General features: G+C 52.7%; 1 protein-coding gene and 1 long non-coding RNA gene across 7 annotated transcripts in view; both read right to left on the bottom strand.

Annotated features, from left to right (window-relative positions):
• Sh3pxd2b (SH3 and PX domains 2B) overlaps positions 1-16,856 on the bottom strand; it is a 116,072-nt gene extending 99,216 nt beyond the window's left edge. For 2 of the 6 annotated variants that reach the window (XM_063268956.1, XM_017597616.3), the window contains exon 1: positions 16,684-16,854. In XM_063268956.1, coding sequence (XP_063125026.1) covers positions 16,684-16,758 — 75 coding nt within the window. In that variant the 5' untranslated portion in view covers positions 16,759-16,854. Of the gene's footprint in view, positions 1-16,683 lie in introns of all 6 variants that reach the window. The other 4 variants (XM_039087129.2, XM_039087130.2, XM_063268957.1 and 1 more) reach the window with 4 other exon arrangements.
• Positions 6,009-10,966, bottom strand: LOC120095060 (uncharacterized). Its single transcript, XR_005490107.2, has 2 exons — positions 8,600-10,966; positions 6,009-8,283 (listed from the first exon to the last, which is right to left on the bottom strand). It is a non-coding gene; the product is annotated as an uncharacterized LOC120095060 (long non-coding RNA).
• Positions 16,857-17,329: the final 473 nt, after the last annotated feature.

Below are 17,329 nucleotides of genomic sequence, written 5' to 3'. Positions count from 1 at the left end.
AAGAGAGATGAAAAGCCCAAAGAGGGCTCCACGGTCAAAGATCACAGTGGCCTTTCTCAGGCTCTGGGCCTGGACAGTTACAAGGCTCCTGCAATGGTCGAGTGAGTAGCTCGGCTGTCAAGGGCAGTCAGAACAGAACTGCTTTGTGATAAGAAGAATGCAGCCCTGGGCTGAGGCTGGTTGAGAGCCGTGCTCTCATGGCTGCTCTGAGACACAGAAACCACACAAGAGCTTCATCCCACTGCTGGCCGAGAGGACTCGGGCATTCCTTGGGACAGATGAACTATCCAGTGTCCTGACTGTGGCAGCCATTATAAGAACCCACAGACTAGCATTTCTCAACCTTCCTGATGGCTGTGACCCTTGAACACAGCCCCTTATGTTGTGGTGACCCCAACCTTAGAATTATTTCCTCGCTATTTTTGTAACTGTGATTTTGCTGCTGTTACGAACAACAGGGTAACTCAGTCTTAGGTGATCCTTGTGAAAGGGTCATTCAACTCCCAAAGAGGTCACAACCCAGAGGTTGAGAACCGTGGTCACAGAACGTTAGATCAATCAGATGTGGTGGTGTATTTTGATCCCAGAACTCGGGAGGCAGAGGCAGGTGGGTCCCTGTAAGTTCAAGGCCAGCATGGTCTATGTAGCCAGTTTCAGGCTACCGAAGGATGTATGGTGAGACCCTATCTCAAAAAGGAACATAGATTTTAAAAAGTCACCTGTTCTGTTTTGTGTTGTTTTGAGATGGGGATCTCAAGCAGCCCAGGCTGGCTTTCAACCCCTGATTCCCCCTTCGTCCTCTACTCTTCTGAGTGCTGGGTTGAAGATTAAGGGTTAGAGGTACCCATGCTCTGTCTGGTCACAAGTTAGTGCACAGGCCCGGTAATAACACCCCAAGGCTGGAGCTCACAGTATGGCCTGTCGTGGACATGCCTCGGACACACTTGGACCCTGTGCTGAAAGTCATGCTAGCAGGAGCAGCGGCAGCACTGGTGAGCGGGGAAGCCAGCCCACGGGTCTTTGTGCAGGATGGACACACCTGGGGCTATCCGCACTTGGATGCGTGTCCTTTCGTGTCATGGGGACATTCAGGGTCCAGGGCTGGGGCTGCTACTGGACTGGCCAGGCAAAGCACTTAACTTGCCACGGTACTGAGGGCTGGAAACACCGCTGGCCTGGGCCTGCGGCTCCAACCGGGCCTCGGCTGCCAACTCACACATCCCTGCACACATCTGGCCAGAGCGCCGTAGGAACTTTCCAATGGCCAGCAGTGAGGCTGACGCCAAAGCCCAGGCTCAAGACACCGACCTGCAGGCTAGCTTTCTAGGAACAACTCCAGGGCGGGCACGAGGGCCTTGCTGAGATCTTGAAGACTGCCCAGGTGCCTGGGCCGTGTGAGAGAGGCTGAAGACAGTTGGGGCTGCCCTGTGTTGACAGGGCTGCCTGGAGCAATGGAACTGGTGACAACACCCACTAAGTGTACCACACAACCATTTCCTTTACGATATGCCACTGGCTTTGGACTCAAGAGAGGGTAACTAGTTTGCCCACAGCCATACAGCCATATGTGACAGATCTGGGAATGGTATTCAGCCTTGTGTAATACAGGAAACAACACCTTTAGGATGCAGTCAGACACATAAAGGGCCTAGCACAATATCCAGAGCACAACAGTTGTCTAATAGAGAAGGCGTTACTAGGGCTCCTTCAGAGACCACAGGCCATCTGGGTACTCTGCAGAACACAGGGGAGCTAGTTCTGCTAATGGCACCTGGGGACCCTTCCTAGGTCAGAAACAATTGCTCTATTTCTTAAGGGGTGATAGGGTCTTCTATCTGTCTACCACACTAACAATCGATCTTCCTAGGAAACCAACCCTGTGTGGTGGTACATGTATATTATCTGCCACATTCCTAGTAAACAAACATGGCATTCAGAGAGGTGACAGCACCACTTGTCCAAAGTCACACAGGAACTGATGATTAGGGAGCTGTCAGAGGCCAGGGTCTGGATTCCTTCAAAACAGAAAAGCAGAGTCACATCGCAGTGAGGTACCATCTCGCCCCAGCCAGCCAGGCGACTACCAAGAGATAAAAAACGCTGGCCAGATGCGGAAGGAGACGGTTCCTGCCTGGCTTGTGGGGATGTAAACCAGTGCAAGATTGTGGAAAATACTACGGTGGTTCCCCCACACTCCAGAAATAGAACTACTCTGTGACCCAGAAGCCTGCTCCTGGAAATATCTCCAGAGGTGTAATCAGTGTGTTGAAGAAACAGCGGGACCCCCGTGCTCTCTGCAGCACTATTCACAGTGGCCAGGAAACAGCGCTGCAGCAGATGAACGAATGGGTGAGAAAACGGGGCTGTGTACATGACGGCCTCGGTGGAGCCGGATGGATGACATTATGTCGTGGGGACTGAGTCAGGCACAGCCAGGTACGCCATGTTTTTACTTGCGGTGTCTTGGCTAGGGTTACCATCGCTGTGGTGAGTTACCATAACCAAAGCAGCTTGAGCTTCAGCTTACACTTCCAGGTAACAGCCCTTCCCTGAAGGAAGTCAGGGCAGGAACTCAAACAGGATAGGAACCTGGAGGCAGGAGCTGAAGTAGAGGCCACAGAGGAGTGCTGCTTACTGGCTTGCTCCCTGTGGCTGGCTCAGCCTGCTTTCTTATAGAACTGAGGGACGGCACCACCTACCATGATCTGGGTCCTCCCCTGTTAATCACTAATTAAGAAAATGACCTACGGTGTTGTCTACGGTCAGACCTCATGGAGGCTTTTCTCAATTGAGTTTCCCTCTTCTCAGAGGCTGGGATGGGTAGAGACAGGATGGTTCCTGAAGAGCACTGGACAGGAGGAAGGGTGTCCAGTGTTCTACAATGCCACAGGGCAACCATGGTGGGTGGCAGTTAATTGTACACTTGGAAGAAGCTACTGGGAAGGATTTGGAACATTCCCACAAAGCAATGATGACTGAAGTGATGGGCATAGTAGCACCCTGACCTGGTCATCACACGCATGCATGTTCAGATGTCCACATGTGCCCCACGAACACGTGTGGCCAGATGGTGTGGGAGAGGTGACCAACATCACCGTGAACAGCTGGGCGCAGCGGTGGTGAACAGGCATGGCCTGCAGGATTAATGTCCAGAGAAAACGAGCCGGCCATGGTCTGACCATTCTTACTGTCAAAAGTGACCCGTCAGAGTGGGGCATGCTGGTATGTGCCTCTAATTCCAGCATCTGGGAGGCTGAAGCAGGAGGATAACTAATTCAAGGCCAGACGAGGCTAGGCAGTGAGTTTCAGGCTAACCTGAGCTATAGAGTGTGTCAAAAATGACTGCTCAGGTAACATGGCTGTGCTTAAGACACCAGAACTCTACAGTTGCCAGCCCCCCTTACCATGTAAGTCCAAATCCTGCCCTCTGGCTGCCCTCTTGCCTTGGGCAAGTCCTACCTCAGCCTTGGTTCCACCTCTGTAACACAAGATGATGTCTAGCCTCCCGCATGCATGGTGCCAGCAACCAGCACACAGGGAGCACTTAATTCCATTGCTCCGTTCCTCTCAGTTACCAGAGTGGCCTGGAAATCCACAGAACTGAGCTCAGAGGTCCCCATCCTGCCAGGCACCTGGCATCTCCCAAAACAAGAAGGGCAATGGGACCTGACAAGGATATCACTGGGGAGATGCAGGCTGGGGTGGCAGGGAGACAGCAAAGCCTGCTGCTCATGGCCTACTTGGCCATCCCCTCCACCTGGCCTTACTCAGGACCAGCCTGATGTCCACCAGCGGTCATCCAGACAGAGGCCTTTCTAAAACAGAGCTGTGGTTTGTCCCCCGAGGGTTCCTATGTTAGAAGTATGCTCCCCAATTTGCCACTATGAGACCTTTTGGAGCTGGGGCCCAGTTCCAAGTGATCGGGTCTCTAGGGGATTTACTGGTTCTGCCAGGACTCCATTAATTCTATAAGAACAAACAGTTAAAAAAGAACAATCCCTGTTCTCGGGCATCCTGTCCTGTACCCATGACAGCTCCTGGCATCTACTGTCAGGACAGTAGGGAGGGACAGCTGAGGGCTCTTGGCAGGGCTGCCATACTATCTGTACTTTTTCTGTTTTCATACCCGTGAACTAAAGAAACTTTTTTTCTTTTTAAGTTACTCGGACTCTGGCATTTTGTCATAGAAACAGAAAACTAATACATACAGCACCTAAGCTAATTTCTCTCTTCCGTAGGGACCCTGCCTGGCTCCTTTAAAAAGCAAAACCCAACATTAAACACCACGGGTTCATATTCAATGAGCAAGACTCTAGGGTTAGTCAGATCCTGTGCTGAATGAAGGAGATACACAATGAGCTTCCACCTCAGCCATCCTAGGACACTTCCTTTCCTGTAAGTATATGTGGCTCTCAAAGGCCAGGCTCTGTGAGTACAACTGGTCACTCATACCTAGCCTTGCCCGCTTGTAACCCGGTGGACACAAAGGGCTCCCATCCCAGTTAGGGGTCTGTGTAGACTCCTATGCCATCCTACCCTGTCCTTCCCCTTTAGGGAAAACTGGGTAATATACAAAACCAGACAATGTCATCGCACTGCTGACCATATGCCAGAGTCCATCACTACTGCTCGGCCCTGCGGGGAGGTGTACAGGCTGCAGGTTCTACTTCACAGCGAGGATATGTGGGGAGCAAAAGAACTCACTCCATCGAGCCGGCAATAAGCAGGCCTAGTAGCTGCAGAGTCGGGCTGGGGCCTTAAAACCACCACATTCCCACCCACTGAGACAACACTCTTGGCACACTCCCCAGACCCTATCCCTGCCCAAAATGCTTTGCTAATGAAGATCATGCCGTACGTGGCCATCCCTCACTATCTTCAAGGTGTGGCTCTGGGCTCCCTCCAGACCCTCCCCTCCACTTCAGAGCATCTCTAGGTGACGTGGACACCTAATCCGACACACACACTGTGTAAACAGTTGTCGTACACCTTCAATACAGATGCAACCACACAGAAAACTTCAGCAACAACCCTCCACCCCCACCACCAGTATTTCTTCCCTCCTTCCCTCCCTCCCTCCCTCCCTTCTTTCTTTCTTTCCTTCTTTTTCTTTGTTTCTTTTGTCCCCTTCAATATTTTCAAACTATGGTTGGTTCCAGCTTGTGGACAGAACTGTGGGCAGAGGCCAAGTGGACAACTTATGTGTTTAATTCATGAGAAAAACCATGTATGAGGTTAAACATGCTCCAGACAACCCCCTTTTAAAAGTTCCTTGGTCCGCAGCGGCATGGTATATAGGGGCAGATACTTATGCTATTTCGCTTTAAAGTTGAATGTCTGAGCCTGGCAGGCCTCACAGATGCTGGTCAATCTGAACTTCAGTGAACGGCACCTTCTCTCTGTCCAGAGCATGGACCCCTGTGTGGTCTTTCTAGACTGGCTGTGTCCTTGGGGCTGCTGACTTAAAAACCCAAGCCTTTAATCCCAGCACTTGGGAGGCCGGCAGCCAGGCTACAGAGTGAGACCCTGTCTAAAAAGAAACAAACAAACAAAGGGAAAAACACATCCCTGGTCAGAAGGCTGGCTGCAGGCAGGACTCTCTCCACTCACTCCCCAGCCCGCCTCCCTCACACTGTGTTCTCAAACTGTTTATCCTTAAAAAGAAAACAGGGAACCGTTTCTTCAGTACTTCTATATGCCAGGAAGTGATCTAAACCCTTTCCGTGACTAAGCTACCTCAGACGTTATCCTACTCCCATTTCCCAGAAGAGGGAACAGGAACAGAGAGGCTAAGCCACTGACGCTGGGTCACAGAGCCGGATTAAGTTCAGACCACCTGGCTCTTGACCTCTGAGGATTCTACCAGGGACTGTTCGTCCTTCTGGGGAGCTCGTTTGGCAAGCTCAGGAAATTTACAGTTCCACCTTGAGATGATTTAGAAATCAACAAAACACACACAATTCCAAATAAATGGAGTTAAATGTTACTTATTACAATAAAAAGCAAAATTGTGAATAGACATGTGTTTACTGATTTTTTTTAAAAAAAAAAATCTACCAATAGGTGATACCGTGATTTCAAGCAACAATGAAGAGCAGGGGATTATTAAACGTATAGCGGAAGTACAGTGAATTTAATCGGATATACAGTCACCCCGCCGTGACAGAATGGAAGACTGTCTGAGCTGTGAAGACTGAGATCTAGCCCATGCTGAAGACCCTCATCCAGATGGCATAGGCTCGTCAGTCTCCAAGCGCCCAGTCCCATTTGGCCTCCCTCACAGAGAACCGGATGCCTGGGGCTCTGATCCCAGCCCTGTCCCCTCTGCCTCACGGATGCACTTCGGCAGAGGTGACCTCTTCCAGGACTGTTCTGTGTCCGCTCATGGCTGCTCTCTCTCTCTGGCCCTGAGCCATAGCTGGCCCAGGGTACACATTAAACCACATCTGTGGAACTGACTGGAAGCCAAGGGTGGCCCAAAGCCACAGTTGCTGATTCACACCTTGGCCGGAGAGGAGGAAACAGTGACGCTACCTCGTGGGTTCTGGCTGGTGGGCCAGCTGTGGGCGGAGGTCCGTGCGATTCTGCTTAATTAAGCAGAACTGAACACACCAACCCGCTGTGCCTTAGAGGCAGCTCCCTCCAGCGAGGGCGAAAAGCTGTTGGTAGCCATAGTTTCAGCCAAGTGTGATGCTGCCTCAGTTTCCACACGTGTGAAGTGGGTTAGGGCAGTACCCACACGTCGCATGTGTGTTGTGTTGCCTCCCCAGTCCGTGCCTCCTCCTTCCAACCCCCCAGCCGCCCTTTGACCTTTACTGCCCACTGCTTGAAATAAGAGTGGGACTGTCACGCAGGATATCCCACCTCCAGCTGGCCGACGGACAGGTGATCTGGCCAATTGGAATCCCACTTAAAGCTGTGGAAACAGATGCTTCTGGCGGGGTGCTAATGTCACTTCCTATTCAGTCAGAGATGGGGGGAAATGGGGTCCCTCTGGTTCTGTAGATGTCTTTCTGGCTGAAGCTGGTCTGTTTCTTTTCCCCTATCACTTGTGACCCAGTAATGTATAGGATTGGCTCTTTATTCCAGAACAGTGCCGTGCAGCTTCAGTGGCATTCGGTGTGAGACCCGGGGGCACGTGAGAAAGCACTCAGATCAATGACAGCTAGTGTCTGATAATAATTATCGACAAATATCATTAGACTCTGAAAGCAAAACAGGATCGGTTATTAGCACACAGCTCAAACGTCAGAATCCCAGGGCCTTGCACACTGTGTCCCCTGAACAGCAAGCTTTGGCTCCTCTGTCCACGTGGGCTTTATGCTCGTCCTGCTCCAGCGATGCAAGCAGGAGGTCCAAAGATCAGCTTCTCTCCTGGGATCAGCTACTCTCTGCTCAGTGGCTTCCACTGTGCACATGGTCTCTGCAAGGTCCTGGCCCCAGGCACATCTGTGGTCCCAGAAGCCTAGGTCTCCTTGTTTCCTCCTCTCTATAGCTCCACTCCTCACATCTCTTCTGCTCGCCCAAGTCTCTGTCCTCTTCTCTGCTTACCGTTTCTTACCCTCTGGGCACACTCTCACCATGCTGGGTGCTCAGCCTCAGATTACCTCCTCAATGCTGGCCTCGTTGGGAGTCCAGGGCCAGGTTCCAGAAGTAGCCCAAGGTGACCTGTGTGCCTGCCCTCTTTCCTGGAGGCTCCTTTGTTTATCTGAACCTTGTCCTTGAGTTTTAGAGTACCTGGCCCCCGGGTGTCTTGTCCGTGAATTCTCAAGACACACCGGACTTCCCAGTAAGGAAGGTTCCGGAGCGCTGTGTTTTCAGAGTGGAGTGTATGAAGCACGGTGTTCAGTAAAACTTAATTTCCTCTAGGTGATGAATCAGGGGTGAGTGTCAGTACAGCCCAGATACTGCGTATTTATTGGAATTCACATTGTACTGGGTGTACTGGGTTTTCACTTGCTCAATCAGGATGGGCCAAGACAGGGCTGCAGGCAGTGATGGTGGAGTCCATTCCCTCCACACCCTTCTCCCTGTAGCATGAGAAGAAGGCTTGGGCCAGCAAACAAGAGGGAAGAGCCTTGCAGCTCAAGCATGGTGGAGAGCGACCGCAGCTTCTAGTGAAACTCGGCTTGCATGAGCCTGGAAGGGACAGAGTGCCGGGGTGGGGACAGCCATGCCACCCATCCGTGGTACCACTGCTGAGTCACTGAGCCACCACGATCAGCCAGGAGATAAGGAACGCCAACTTGGTGCAAGGCCTGGACAACTTTACCACTCTGGGTTCTAGGAAAGGGACCACAGAGGCTGGGTTTGGGGACACTGCTCCAAGGATAGGAAAACACCAAGGACAAACATCCCAGCATCTTGTGTTCCAAGGGACTCTGCACTAAAGCTTTTGAATCCTGGCAAAGCCACCAGCTTTAAAGAAGAGACATCTTATGGGCAGCGGTAGCAAAGGACAGCACCAGACCAGAGCCCAGTTCTAGATGCCACATGTGGCCTTCTGAACAAGCCTCGTTTCCTGTCATCTGCCTTACTACCAATACCCACCGACACACGGGCTACCCAGGGACGACTGTGAGAAGGAAGAACCACTCACCAGTTTTCCTCCAGGAGGCTCCACTGGCTAGTTTATGTCAGCCGAGCTTGACACAAGCTGAAGTCATCGGAGAGGAAGGAAACTCAATCAAGAAAATGCTTCCATAAGATCTGGCTATCATTTAATTAATTAGTGATTGATGGGGGAGGGCCCAGCCCATTGTGGGTGGGGCCATCCCTGGGCTGGTAGTCCTGAATTCTAAAGGAAATCAGGCTGAGCAAGCAAGCTGTGGGGACAAGGGCAGTAAGCAGCACCCCTCCATGGCCATTACATCAGCTCCTGCCTCCAGGTTCTTGCCCTGTTTGAGTTCCTGCCTTGGCTTTACTCAATGGACTGTGACTCAGGATATGTGAGCCAAATACAGCATTTCCTTCCCCAAGTTGCTTTGGTCATGGTGTTTCATCACAGCAATAATGACAATGCAGAGTCCAGGCATAGGATACGTAGCTCAACAGGCGTGTCCCCAGTTGGTCACTTTCAGTGCACCAACTGTGCCACTTACTCAGTGTGGGCACCTGGGGTGACGAGCCCTCAGATGTATGAAACACCTCAGGAGCTGGAGCTGGGGTACGCCTCTAGCTGAAGGACTTTTCCAGTACCCTATGACCTCTGGGATCATCCCAGAGGGTCTACAGGACTTGGCTGCATGGTTCTGAGCCCCTCCTTAGCTGCAGACACTGTGAGGGACTGGACTCCCTGGGCAAGGCACACCGTAGCCAGGAAAGCACAGCCCTGACCACCCGGTGGGATGCCACACTGGTTGCTGCTGCTTCTTCAGCTCATGGTTTGGAAAGCCACGTGCCAGCCTTTCTTGTGTGGCAGGAATGGGAGGGGGTGTCTGTGGCCAGCAGAAGCCCATCTGAGAAGGCCCTGCTATCAGGGGAATCCAGGGCAACTCCGGAGGCCGACAGCAGGATGTGGGGACCTTGCTGGAGCCACCTCAGTTTGGCACAGCCTCTTTTTTGGAATGAGCAGTCGCTGGTTTTTATTTTCACTAAAAACAGGGCTATGTGTACTCTGCAGAATATTTGGAAAACAGAAAAAAAGCACAGACAAGCAAAAAAAAAAAAAAGTGCAACATATTTTATCAGCTCTATTTCTGGGTCTCTGTGGAGGGCCACTTCCACCGGCAATCTGCTGAGAAAGGCCTGAGCATGTGCTTGGAGCCAGTGTGACTGGGACGCCCTGGCAGAGGCTGGGCACATGTGTATCACCCTCCTGGAATTCTGCGAGTGTGTCGCCTGGATCCTGTTCTCTACTGATGGGCATGGAAGCGGCCTCCAGCATACAACTATGGTGACACAGATGCTTCTAGTGAGGCTTGCTGTGGTCAGGCCTGGACCAGGGCCTGAGTCCCCTATAATCCTCATACTGACCTCCTCAAACTGAAACCACTAACAACTCCATAGGGCACTGAGCATAGAGAGGGAAGTAACAGCAGAAATCTGAACCCACCTGCCTGGCGGACTTTCTCCACTCACTAGAGGCCTAGAAGGGCACAGGTTCAAAGTCTGCACCCAGTGGGTGTTGAAATCATTCGGACCTAGGCAAGTGCAGCCTCCTTCTACCTGCAGGACCCAGAATGTTAAAGGAGTAGCAGAAATACTTCCCTTGGAGCAGGCCTGCCCGTGAGGGGAGGGCCTGGTGCCCGCTCCGGGGAGTGAGGGAACTGGACTGGTGAGCGCAGCTGTCAAGCTCCCCAGCGGGACATCCTGAAGCCCTCTTGCTTGCCACCTCCTTGGCACGCTTGCTTGTATGACGGGCATCCAGCTACATTTTTCTTTCAGCCTCAAGAAAGCAACAGACTTTTTTTTTTTTTTTAAGTCCTATTCAAGGGCTGGAGAGATGGTTCGTTATCTAGGAGCATTTGTTGCCCTTCCAGATGACCCAAGCTCAGTTCCCAGGACCCAGGTTCAAAACTGTTAGTAACTCCAGTCCCAGAGGCCCGAACACCCTCTTCTGGTCCCCCGAGGGCACCAGCACATTCGCTCACACAGACACGCACTTGCACGCATAGATAAAAATAGAAACAGAAAATAGATTTAGAAGTATCTTCTTAAAAATTCTGTAAGGTGTGCGACAGACATGGCGAAGTGCAGAACCGTCTGTAGAGGAAGGAGACAGGAGTGGCTCTTCAGGCCGCAGCCTGGGCAGATGGTGGACAGGGTAGAAGTATTAAGGCAGGCACAGCACATCCTCAGAGCGACAGTGGTTCCAAACCACATGCTGTGGGTCTTCGTGGCCACCATGTCAGCAGGCTCAGCACTGAGGGTCAGGCCTGAGACCCATGTCATTTAGATGCCACAGGAAGTGCCACCACCAAGTCTCCAAGCCGAGCAGGGAACGAGCTTCAGAGCCAGGCTTTGTCTGAACCGAGGCAGGGATAAGTCGGTAAGAAATGTGCTAGTCGCTGGCTGTTTCCTCCAGTAGAATCCTAGCGCCTTTGAATTCTCACACTGTCTTCTCAGGAGGACGAGCTGCCTCGCTCACAAAGCTAGAAGCCAGCATCAGGCAGGGTGGCCCACTGCCACACAGAGCTTGCATGTGCACAGGCTGGTTTCTTTCTAACACACACACTGGCTGCCCTCCTCTGAGGGTTTCCATTAAAGGGCTGCCAGGGGTGGCGGAGGAGGGACGTGGCTATGGATGTACATCGGTTGCAGGTCTCCAATCTGCACAGCTCAGTGTCTGGAAACCACCACACAACACAGAGGACAGCTCTAACTTCACAGGATATGGGCACGATCCACACTGACTCAGCGGGCACGGTCCCTCTCGGGCTCCTGGCACCTGATCAGTTCAGGAGGGAAGCCCTGCCAACCTCTCATTCTAAGGGCGATCCGCTTGGCGCTTCTTTGGAGTAAGCAACCAGGATTGATGTCTCAATGGCGGCGGACTGAATGAACAGAGGGCCTAGGATGAGCCTGGCATCTCAGAAAGGGGGACATCAGTGAGTCACCTGAGGTCACCCAGCTTCGGGGTGGGATCACAAGGCTGCCTGTATCACTTGGACAAGCACGGCTATCTCAGTTCCCATGCGGTGTCTCCGGGCTGTGCAACCTCACGCACATCCTTGGGATTCTCTGAGCCTACAGTCTCCTCGAAGGGAAACGGAGGACACTAATCTAACTAACCCAAAAGATTAGCTTTCCAAGCGTATAAACTTTCCACAGCAAGGGAAGAAAAAAGGCAAAGCACACTGAGCCAGGAGCAAATGATACACAGGCAATTCAGAGGGGGAATCTCAGCTGGCCAACAAAGGCACAAAAGGCCACCCGGCCTCCTCAGCAAGCAGGGAAGGGCTAACAACCGTCAGGGACACTGCTGTACAGCATGCAGACTGACATCAAGTAGAAAGTCTGATAATAGAGTGACTGATTGAGAGCAGAGGGAGCCCAGGGACACAGCTCCTAGGGTAACGTCAGGGCTGAACATGCACTCCAAGACCCAACATAGTTCCTTCCTGGGGCTATACACAGGAACAGTTCCTGCCAGGTTAACTATGGGAAGAGCAGCCCCGAGTCCCCAGTAAGAGAGGACTTTACAGATGACGGAGGGAAAGTGGCTTGAATGGAATACTATGCGGCAGTTAAAATGGACTGGGGCTTTGGTATTAACATAGATCTGAACGTAGCAAGATTTTTACAGTTTCGAAACATTGAAGACCGGACTGAGGGGGAGTGTTATCAGGTAAAACATGTGAAGGGAAAGGAGGGGGGGACACTGATGGCAAATGGGGTGATAGAAGGGTAATAAAACTGGACTTGGGTGAGGGCTTTCAGCCTTATTCAATTACTACAAATGCCAGTGACCTCTGCGGTTATAATGGGTCACCATGGTGGTGTGTAAATGACACCTGGGGAAGGCAGCTAGATAAAAAAAAATTATCCTACTAACCCATATTTTATTTTATGTGGGTTTTGCCTGAATGTATGTGTACCACATGTGCCTGGTGCCTATGGAGGTCAGAAGAGGACACCAGATCCCCTGGTTGTAAAGGACTCCATGGGTACCGGGGATCAAATCCAGGTCCTCTACAAGAGCAAAACTGGCTCTTAACTGCTGAGCCATTTCTCCAGCCTGTGAATCAGTATTTAAAAGTGAGTGAGGTCCAGGCACCGGGGTCTTTAATCCTAGCACTCTGGAGGTAGAGGCAGATAGATCTCCCTGAGTTCAAGGTCAGCCTGGGCTACATAGTGAGACCCTGTCTCCATGAACAAAATAAGCGCGCGCGCGCGCGCGCGCGTGTGTGTGTGTGTGTGTGTGTGTGTGTCTGTGTCTGTGTCTGTGTCTGTGTATGAGTGTGTATGCCTGTGTGCGTGCCTGTATATATGCGTATGAGTGTTTGTGAGTATGTGACTGTGTGCCTATATGAGAGAGAGTGTGTGTGTGTGTGTCTGTGTATGAGTGTGTATGCCTGTGTGCGTGCCTGTATATATGTGTATGAGTGTTTGTGAGTATGTGACTGTGTGCCAATATGAGAGAGAGAGAGAGAGAGAGAGAGAGAGAGAGAGAGAGAGTGTGTGTGTGTGTGTGTGTGTGTGTGTTGTGAATGGTAGATAACAAAGGCTGGGCAGTGGGTTGGGGAAAGATGTGGCTGGGACGAGATCCAGGGCACTCTGCACCTGTTATTTATTTTCAATATAAAGCTCTGAAGCACATACAGAAGTAGAGCCTGACAGGAGTAGAAGTCTATGGACAGGGATGGTCTTTAGTCTCTGTCCCCCTGAACACTGGCGTCACATGATGGGAGTCTACCATCCTTAAAGAGCGGTCGTGACAGCTGGGGTGTGACAAAGCATGCCTTTTATCCCAGTATTTGGGGGGCAGAGACAGGCAAACCTCTGTGAGTTCGAAGCCAGCCTAGTCTACAGAGTGAGTGCAAGAACAGCCAGGAGGAGTATTACACAGAGAGACCCTGTCTCAGAGAACAAGTGCCTTTGACCCTGACAGCTGCCTCATCAGACCCTGTTCAGGGTACCACTCTTTGTTAGTACAGGGGAGGGCAACCGACAAGACTCCCAGAGCAGACAGGTTGCTAGAAAACACTCCAGTTAGGGAGGGTGGTCCTGATGTGTCACATCCATTCTGAAGCCCAGACTCTGAGTGGGACAGGCACAGCAGAGGCCGCACAGTGACAACACCAGCCTTGTCCACAGGAGAAGGTGGATTTGTGAAGAGACTGCTAATCTGACATGGAGATGGAGCAGGGGACCCAGCCCTGAGCCCCAGGCACGGCTGTCTAACTGCAACCTCAGAAGCTGTGACTTGGATTCCCTTTCAGGCATGGAATCAGGGAGGGGGATGGCACAGCAGCTCCAAACGGAGGTGCGCACTGCACTGTGGTGCTGTGACTGGGGCAGAAGCACATGCTGTCACCCCTGTTAAGGACTGCATAGGATCTGTCCACACCCAAGGGTTATTATGTGCTAGAAGCTTGGTCCCATTGTCATGCTGGGAGAAGTGGCAGGACCTAAGAGGCGGGGCCTAGGGGAAGGTAGTTAGGTCATTGGTTATATGGTCTTAAAATAGATTAAGGTAGCTCTCCTAGGTAGTTCCAAAAGGGTTCGTATTACAAAAGAGCAAAGTGCCCCCTCCCCCACCTTTCTGGCTTCTAGTCTCACAGTTCACAATCTCTCCCTCTAAACATGTTCCCACCATGATGTCACCTACAACTCTGATGCGGACAAGACACCCTTTCTAGAGGCCAAGATGATGGGACAGCCCAACCTTGGGCTTCCGGCTTCCCAGGTGGCTTTTATTTTATCTTACAAAGTACCCAGCCTCAGTTACTAGACTATACAATTAAAAATAAACAAACAAACAAACAAACAGGTTAAGATGGTCCCCAAGGGGACATGCCACACTCAATATCTGGCTGTATTTTTGTCGTTACAATCGAGGAAAAGAAAGCTGCTGTGTAGAGGGCAGAAGCAAGGTAACTTCAGCCAGGCCTCCAACACCTGTCTCCACACCCACTCCTTTCAGTGTACGGAGCTTGGCGACAGGTACCGCAGTCCAGTCTGCTGCTGTTGGCTTTGGGACAATGCCACTATTAGAACCAAATTATCTGCTCCTCTGGATGACTCAGGCTGCATTCATCCATCTTCCCCCTCCCCCAATTTGGGGAACCAAAGGCTGGATGTCAGGGAGAAGGCCCCTTGTCACAGCAGTGACTCAGCCCACAAACAGAGGAACAAGTTCTCGGAACAGGCTCCCACATGATGTCGGCACGTTTTCAACCAGAGAGGCATGGACACCACAGGGCTGCAGTTAAGAAACCCCACGTCAGTCACATGGTTGCTCCCCCTGGGAGGAGGCATCATCACCACATCTTACAAAAGAGGACACAGAGACTAACAGAGGAAACAGCAACTTGGGAGCTCCAGAGCTGAGCCCCAGGCTAGGAGGCTACACAGATCTGGCTCAGGGAGCCCCTAACTGGCTGGAACCTCAGGGGTACCCCCGTCAAAGCTGCAGAAGTCTGCCAGGGAGGATGAGCCTGAGCAGATTCCCAGGTTTTAAGAGCACTTTGTCCACTTTGTGGGTGTGTGAGATGTGGGACGAGGCGTGGCCTGACGGACCAACTTCTTTGGTCCAACGGGCCTGGACTTACATGCCTGCCCTGCTCCTCACTGCGAGCTGTCTCATCCTTGAACCAGACTTGAGAAAACCACCACTAAACGTGTTGGACACCACAAGAGAGTGGAAGATGGTGCCCAGTCCTTGGTGGCTCTATCTACTCTGGGTTGGCGCATCTGGTGTCAGAAGGAGGCATGGAGAATTTCAGACTTCTTCCAGTTGGTGTGTTGCTGAAAACTGTCCCATACCCAAGAAGCAACTCAACAGGCTCCAACAAGAAACCAGACTTGGCAGCATTTGGAATACTTAAGGGGGGAAAAAGGGGGCGGGGTGTGGGGAAACCAAGACAATTTAGCTGAGCTCCGAAGCAAGGAAAACTTAGCTCTATTTAAAGATACCACAGGTCCAGGAAGCAGCCCCCGCTGGCTGGCCCAGGGCTGAGTTACCGAAGGCCTAGCCAATAACAATACATTGGAACACAGCACACCCTTTCTTGTAGAGTGTAGTGGATTCCCGGCCATCTCCTTCCAGAATTTTATGGGCGACTCAGGGAAGGCATGTATAGCGGTCTGCCTTGTAAGGATGGTTCTCTTAAACAAATAGATCCGAAAGGGGCTTCCAGAGAAGCCCCTGGCCAGCCTTCCTCCAGCCAACGCCCTTTCAAGTCATTGTTCCACACTTCTTTGTTAGGTTTTTTTTTTCCCTCCCTCTTGCTTTTTTTTTCCTTCCTGGTTAACTTCTCCAAGATTGCCACAGCCAGCTTCTTCCAGCCAGGGATACCATCCCCCTCCTCAGACCTGGAGCGAAGTCCCCAGGGCCTCTTCTAAATCCACTGTCCTACAACCCAGAACCTCTGGGGTGGAACTAGAGCTACCTCAACCTCAGACGACGTCCCCAAGCAGCCTGGGAGGCCACTTCCCACCTGAGGGTCACCGTGGACCCCAGGCTCACCTTCCACATTTTAGAACCCTCAGCCTCTGGGCCTCAACCTTCCCATCTGCAAAAGGATGTCAGGGACCCATTTTTCTCCACACCTTGGCAGCTCCAAACAAAATTCTCATTTCACAGAGGGGGGGTTACTCCTGGGAAACTTTCCCACATTGTTAAGCGGAAGTTACAGGAAAGGGGCGCTCAAATGACCCATACCCAGAAGGATGAGGGGCTTGGTTGGCTGGTCTTATGAGGCTGGGTGCCTTGGGTAGGACGGTGGCCTGAGACCCACGCCTCCGTGGGTTTCTCTCCTGGTTTCTGTCTTCGTCTCCAGCAGCGGCTGGGGCCAGACTTTTGCACGGGTGGGCAAGGCGAGAGCTCGCGAGGAGATGGCGGGGACCAGGGGGCGAGTGAGGAGATGGCGGGGAAGGCGCAGGGAGCATGGGCGCGTGGGGAGACAGACCGCAGGGAGAGCGTGGGGACCCGGGGCGCGTGGGGAGATGGCGGTGAGGGCGCGGGGCACAAGTTCTGCGCGGGGCTGGGGTCGCCGCGTGGCGCGGACGCCGACTCACATAATGCTTGTTGGGCACCCGCCTCTTCTGCACGTCCAGCACCTTCACCTCCACGATACTGCGCCGCGGCGGCATGGCCGTTCTCCGCGCCCAGCGCCGTGCGGGCCGGGCCGGGCCAAAGCGATCCTTGCCGCCGAGCACTTGCGGCCGCCGCCACCGCCCTCCGCGCCCCGCCCCTGCCCGCCCCCGCGCCGCCCGCCCACCCCGCTTAAAGGGCCCGCCCGGCCCGGCCCGGCCACGTCCGCCCGCGGGCCTTTGTCCCCGCGCCCGGCGGGACGGAGCGCTCCGCCCCCCGCGCCGGGGCCTGGCGACTCTAAACCCAGGCACCCAAGCAGCCTCCTCGAGCTCTCCATCTCCGAAATGGGTTCAATGGGGGTTGCCCATCCCCCTTGGTGTCTGCGAACCGCGGGCGTGCCAGTCGCTTTTAAGCCGATCGCTCGCCCCCAGCCCTGGGGGTTCAGGGGAGAAGCGGCGGTCCTTAGGTCTCTTGGGTTTACTGTCTGTGACAGTGAGAGAAAAACTGTAAGAATACCCTGGCAGCAGGGCCGCGCGAATGTGAGCGAGAGCAAGGATGCTGGATAGGTAGCCCCTGACCCCGCAGGGAACTGAGTCCACACCTGGCCCTATGCCCTGTCCTTAACAGGGA

Source organism: Rattus norvegicus, chromosome 10 (genome assembly GCF_036323735.1).
Source record: "Rattus norvegicus strain BN/NHsdMcwi chromosome 10, GRCr8, whole genome shotgun sequence".
In the NCBI taxonomy this organism is placed as follows: domain Eukaryota; kingdom Metazoa; phylum Chordata; class Mammalia; order Rodentia; family Muridae; genus Rattus; species Rattus norvegicus.
The sequence above is the reverse complement of the archived record's forward strand: the minus strand, read 5'-3'. Positions and strand labels throughout refer to the sequence as shown.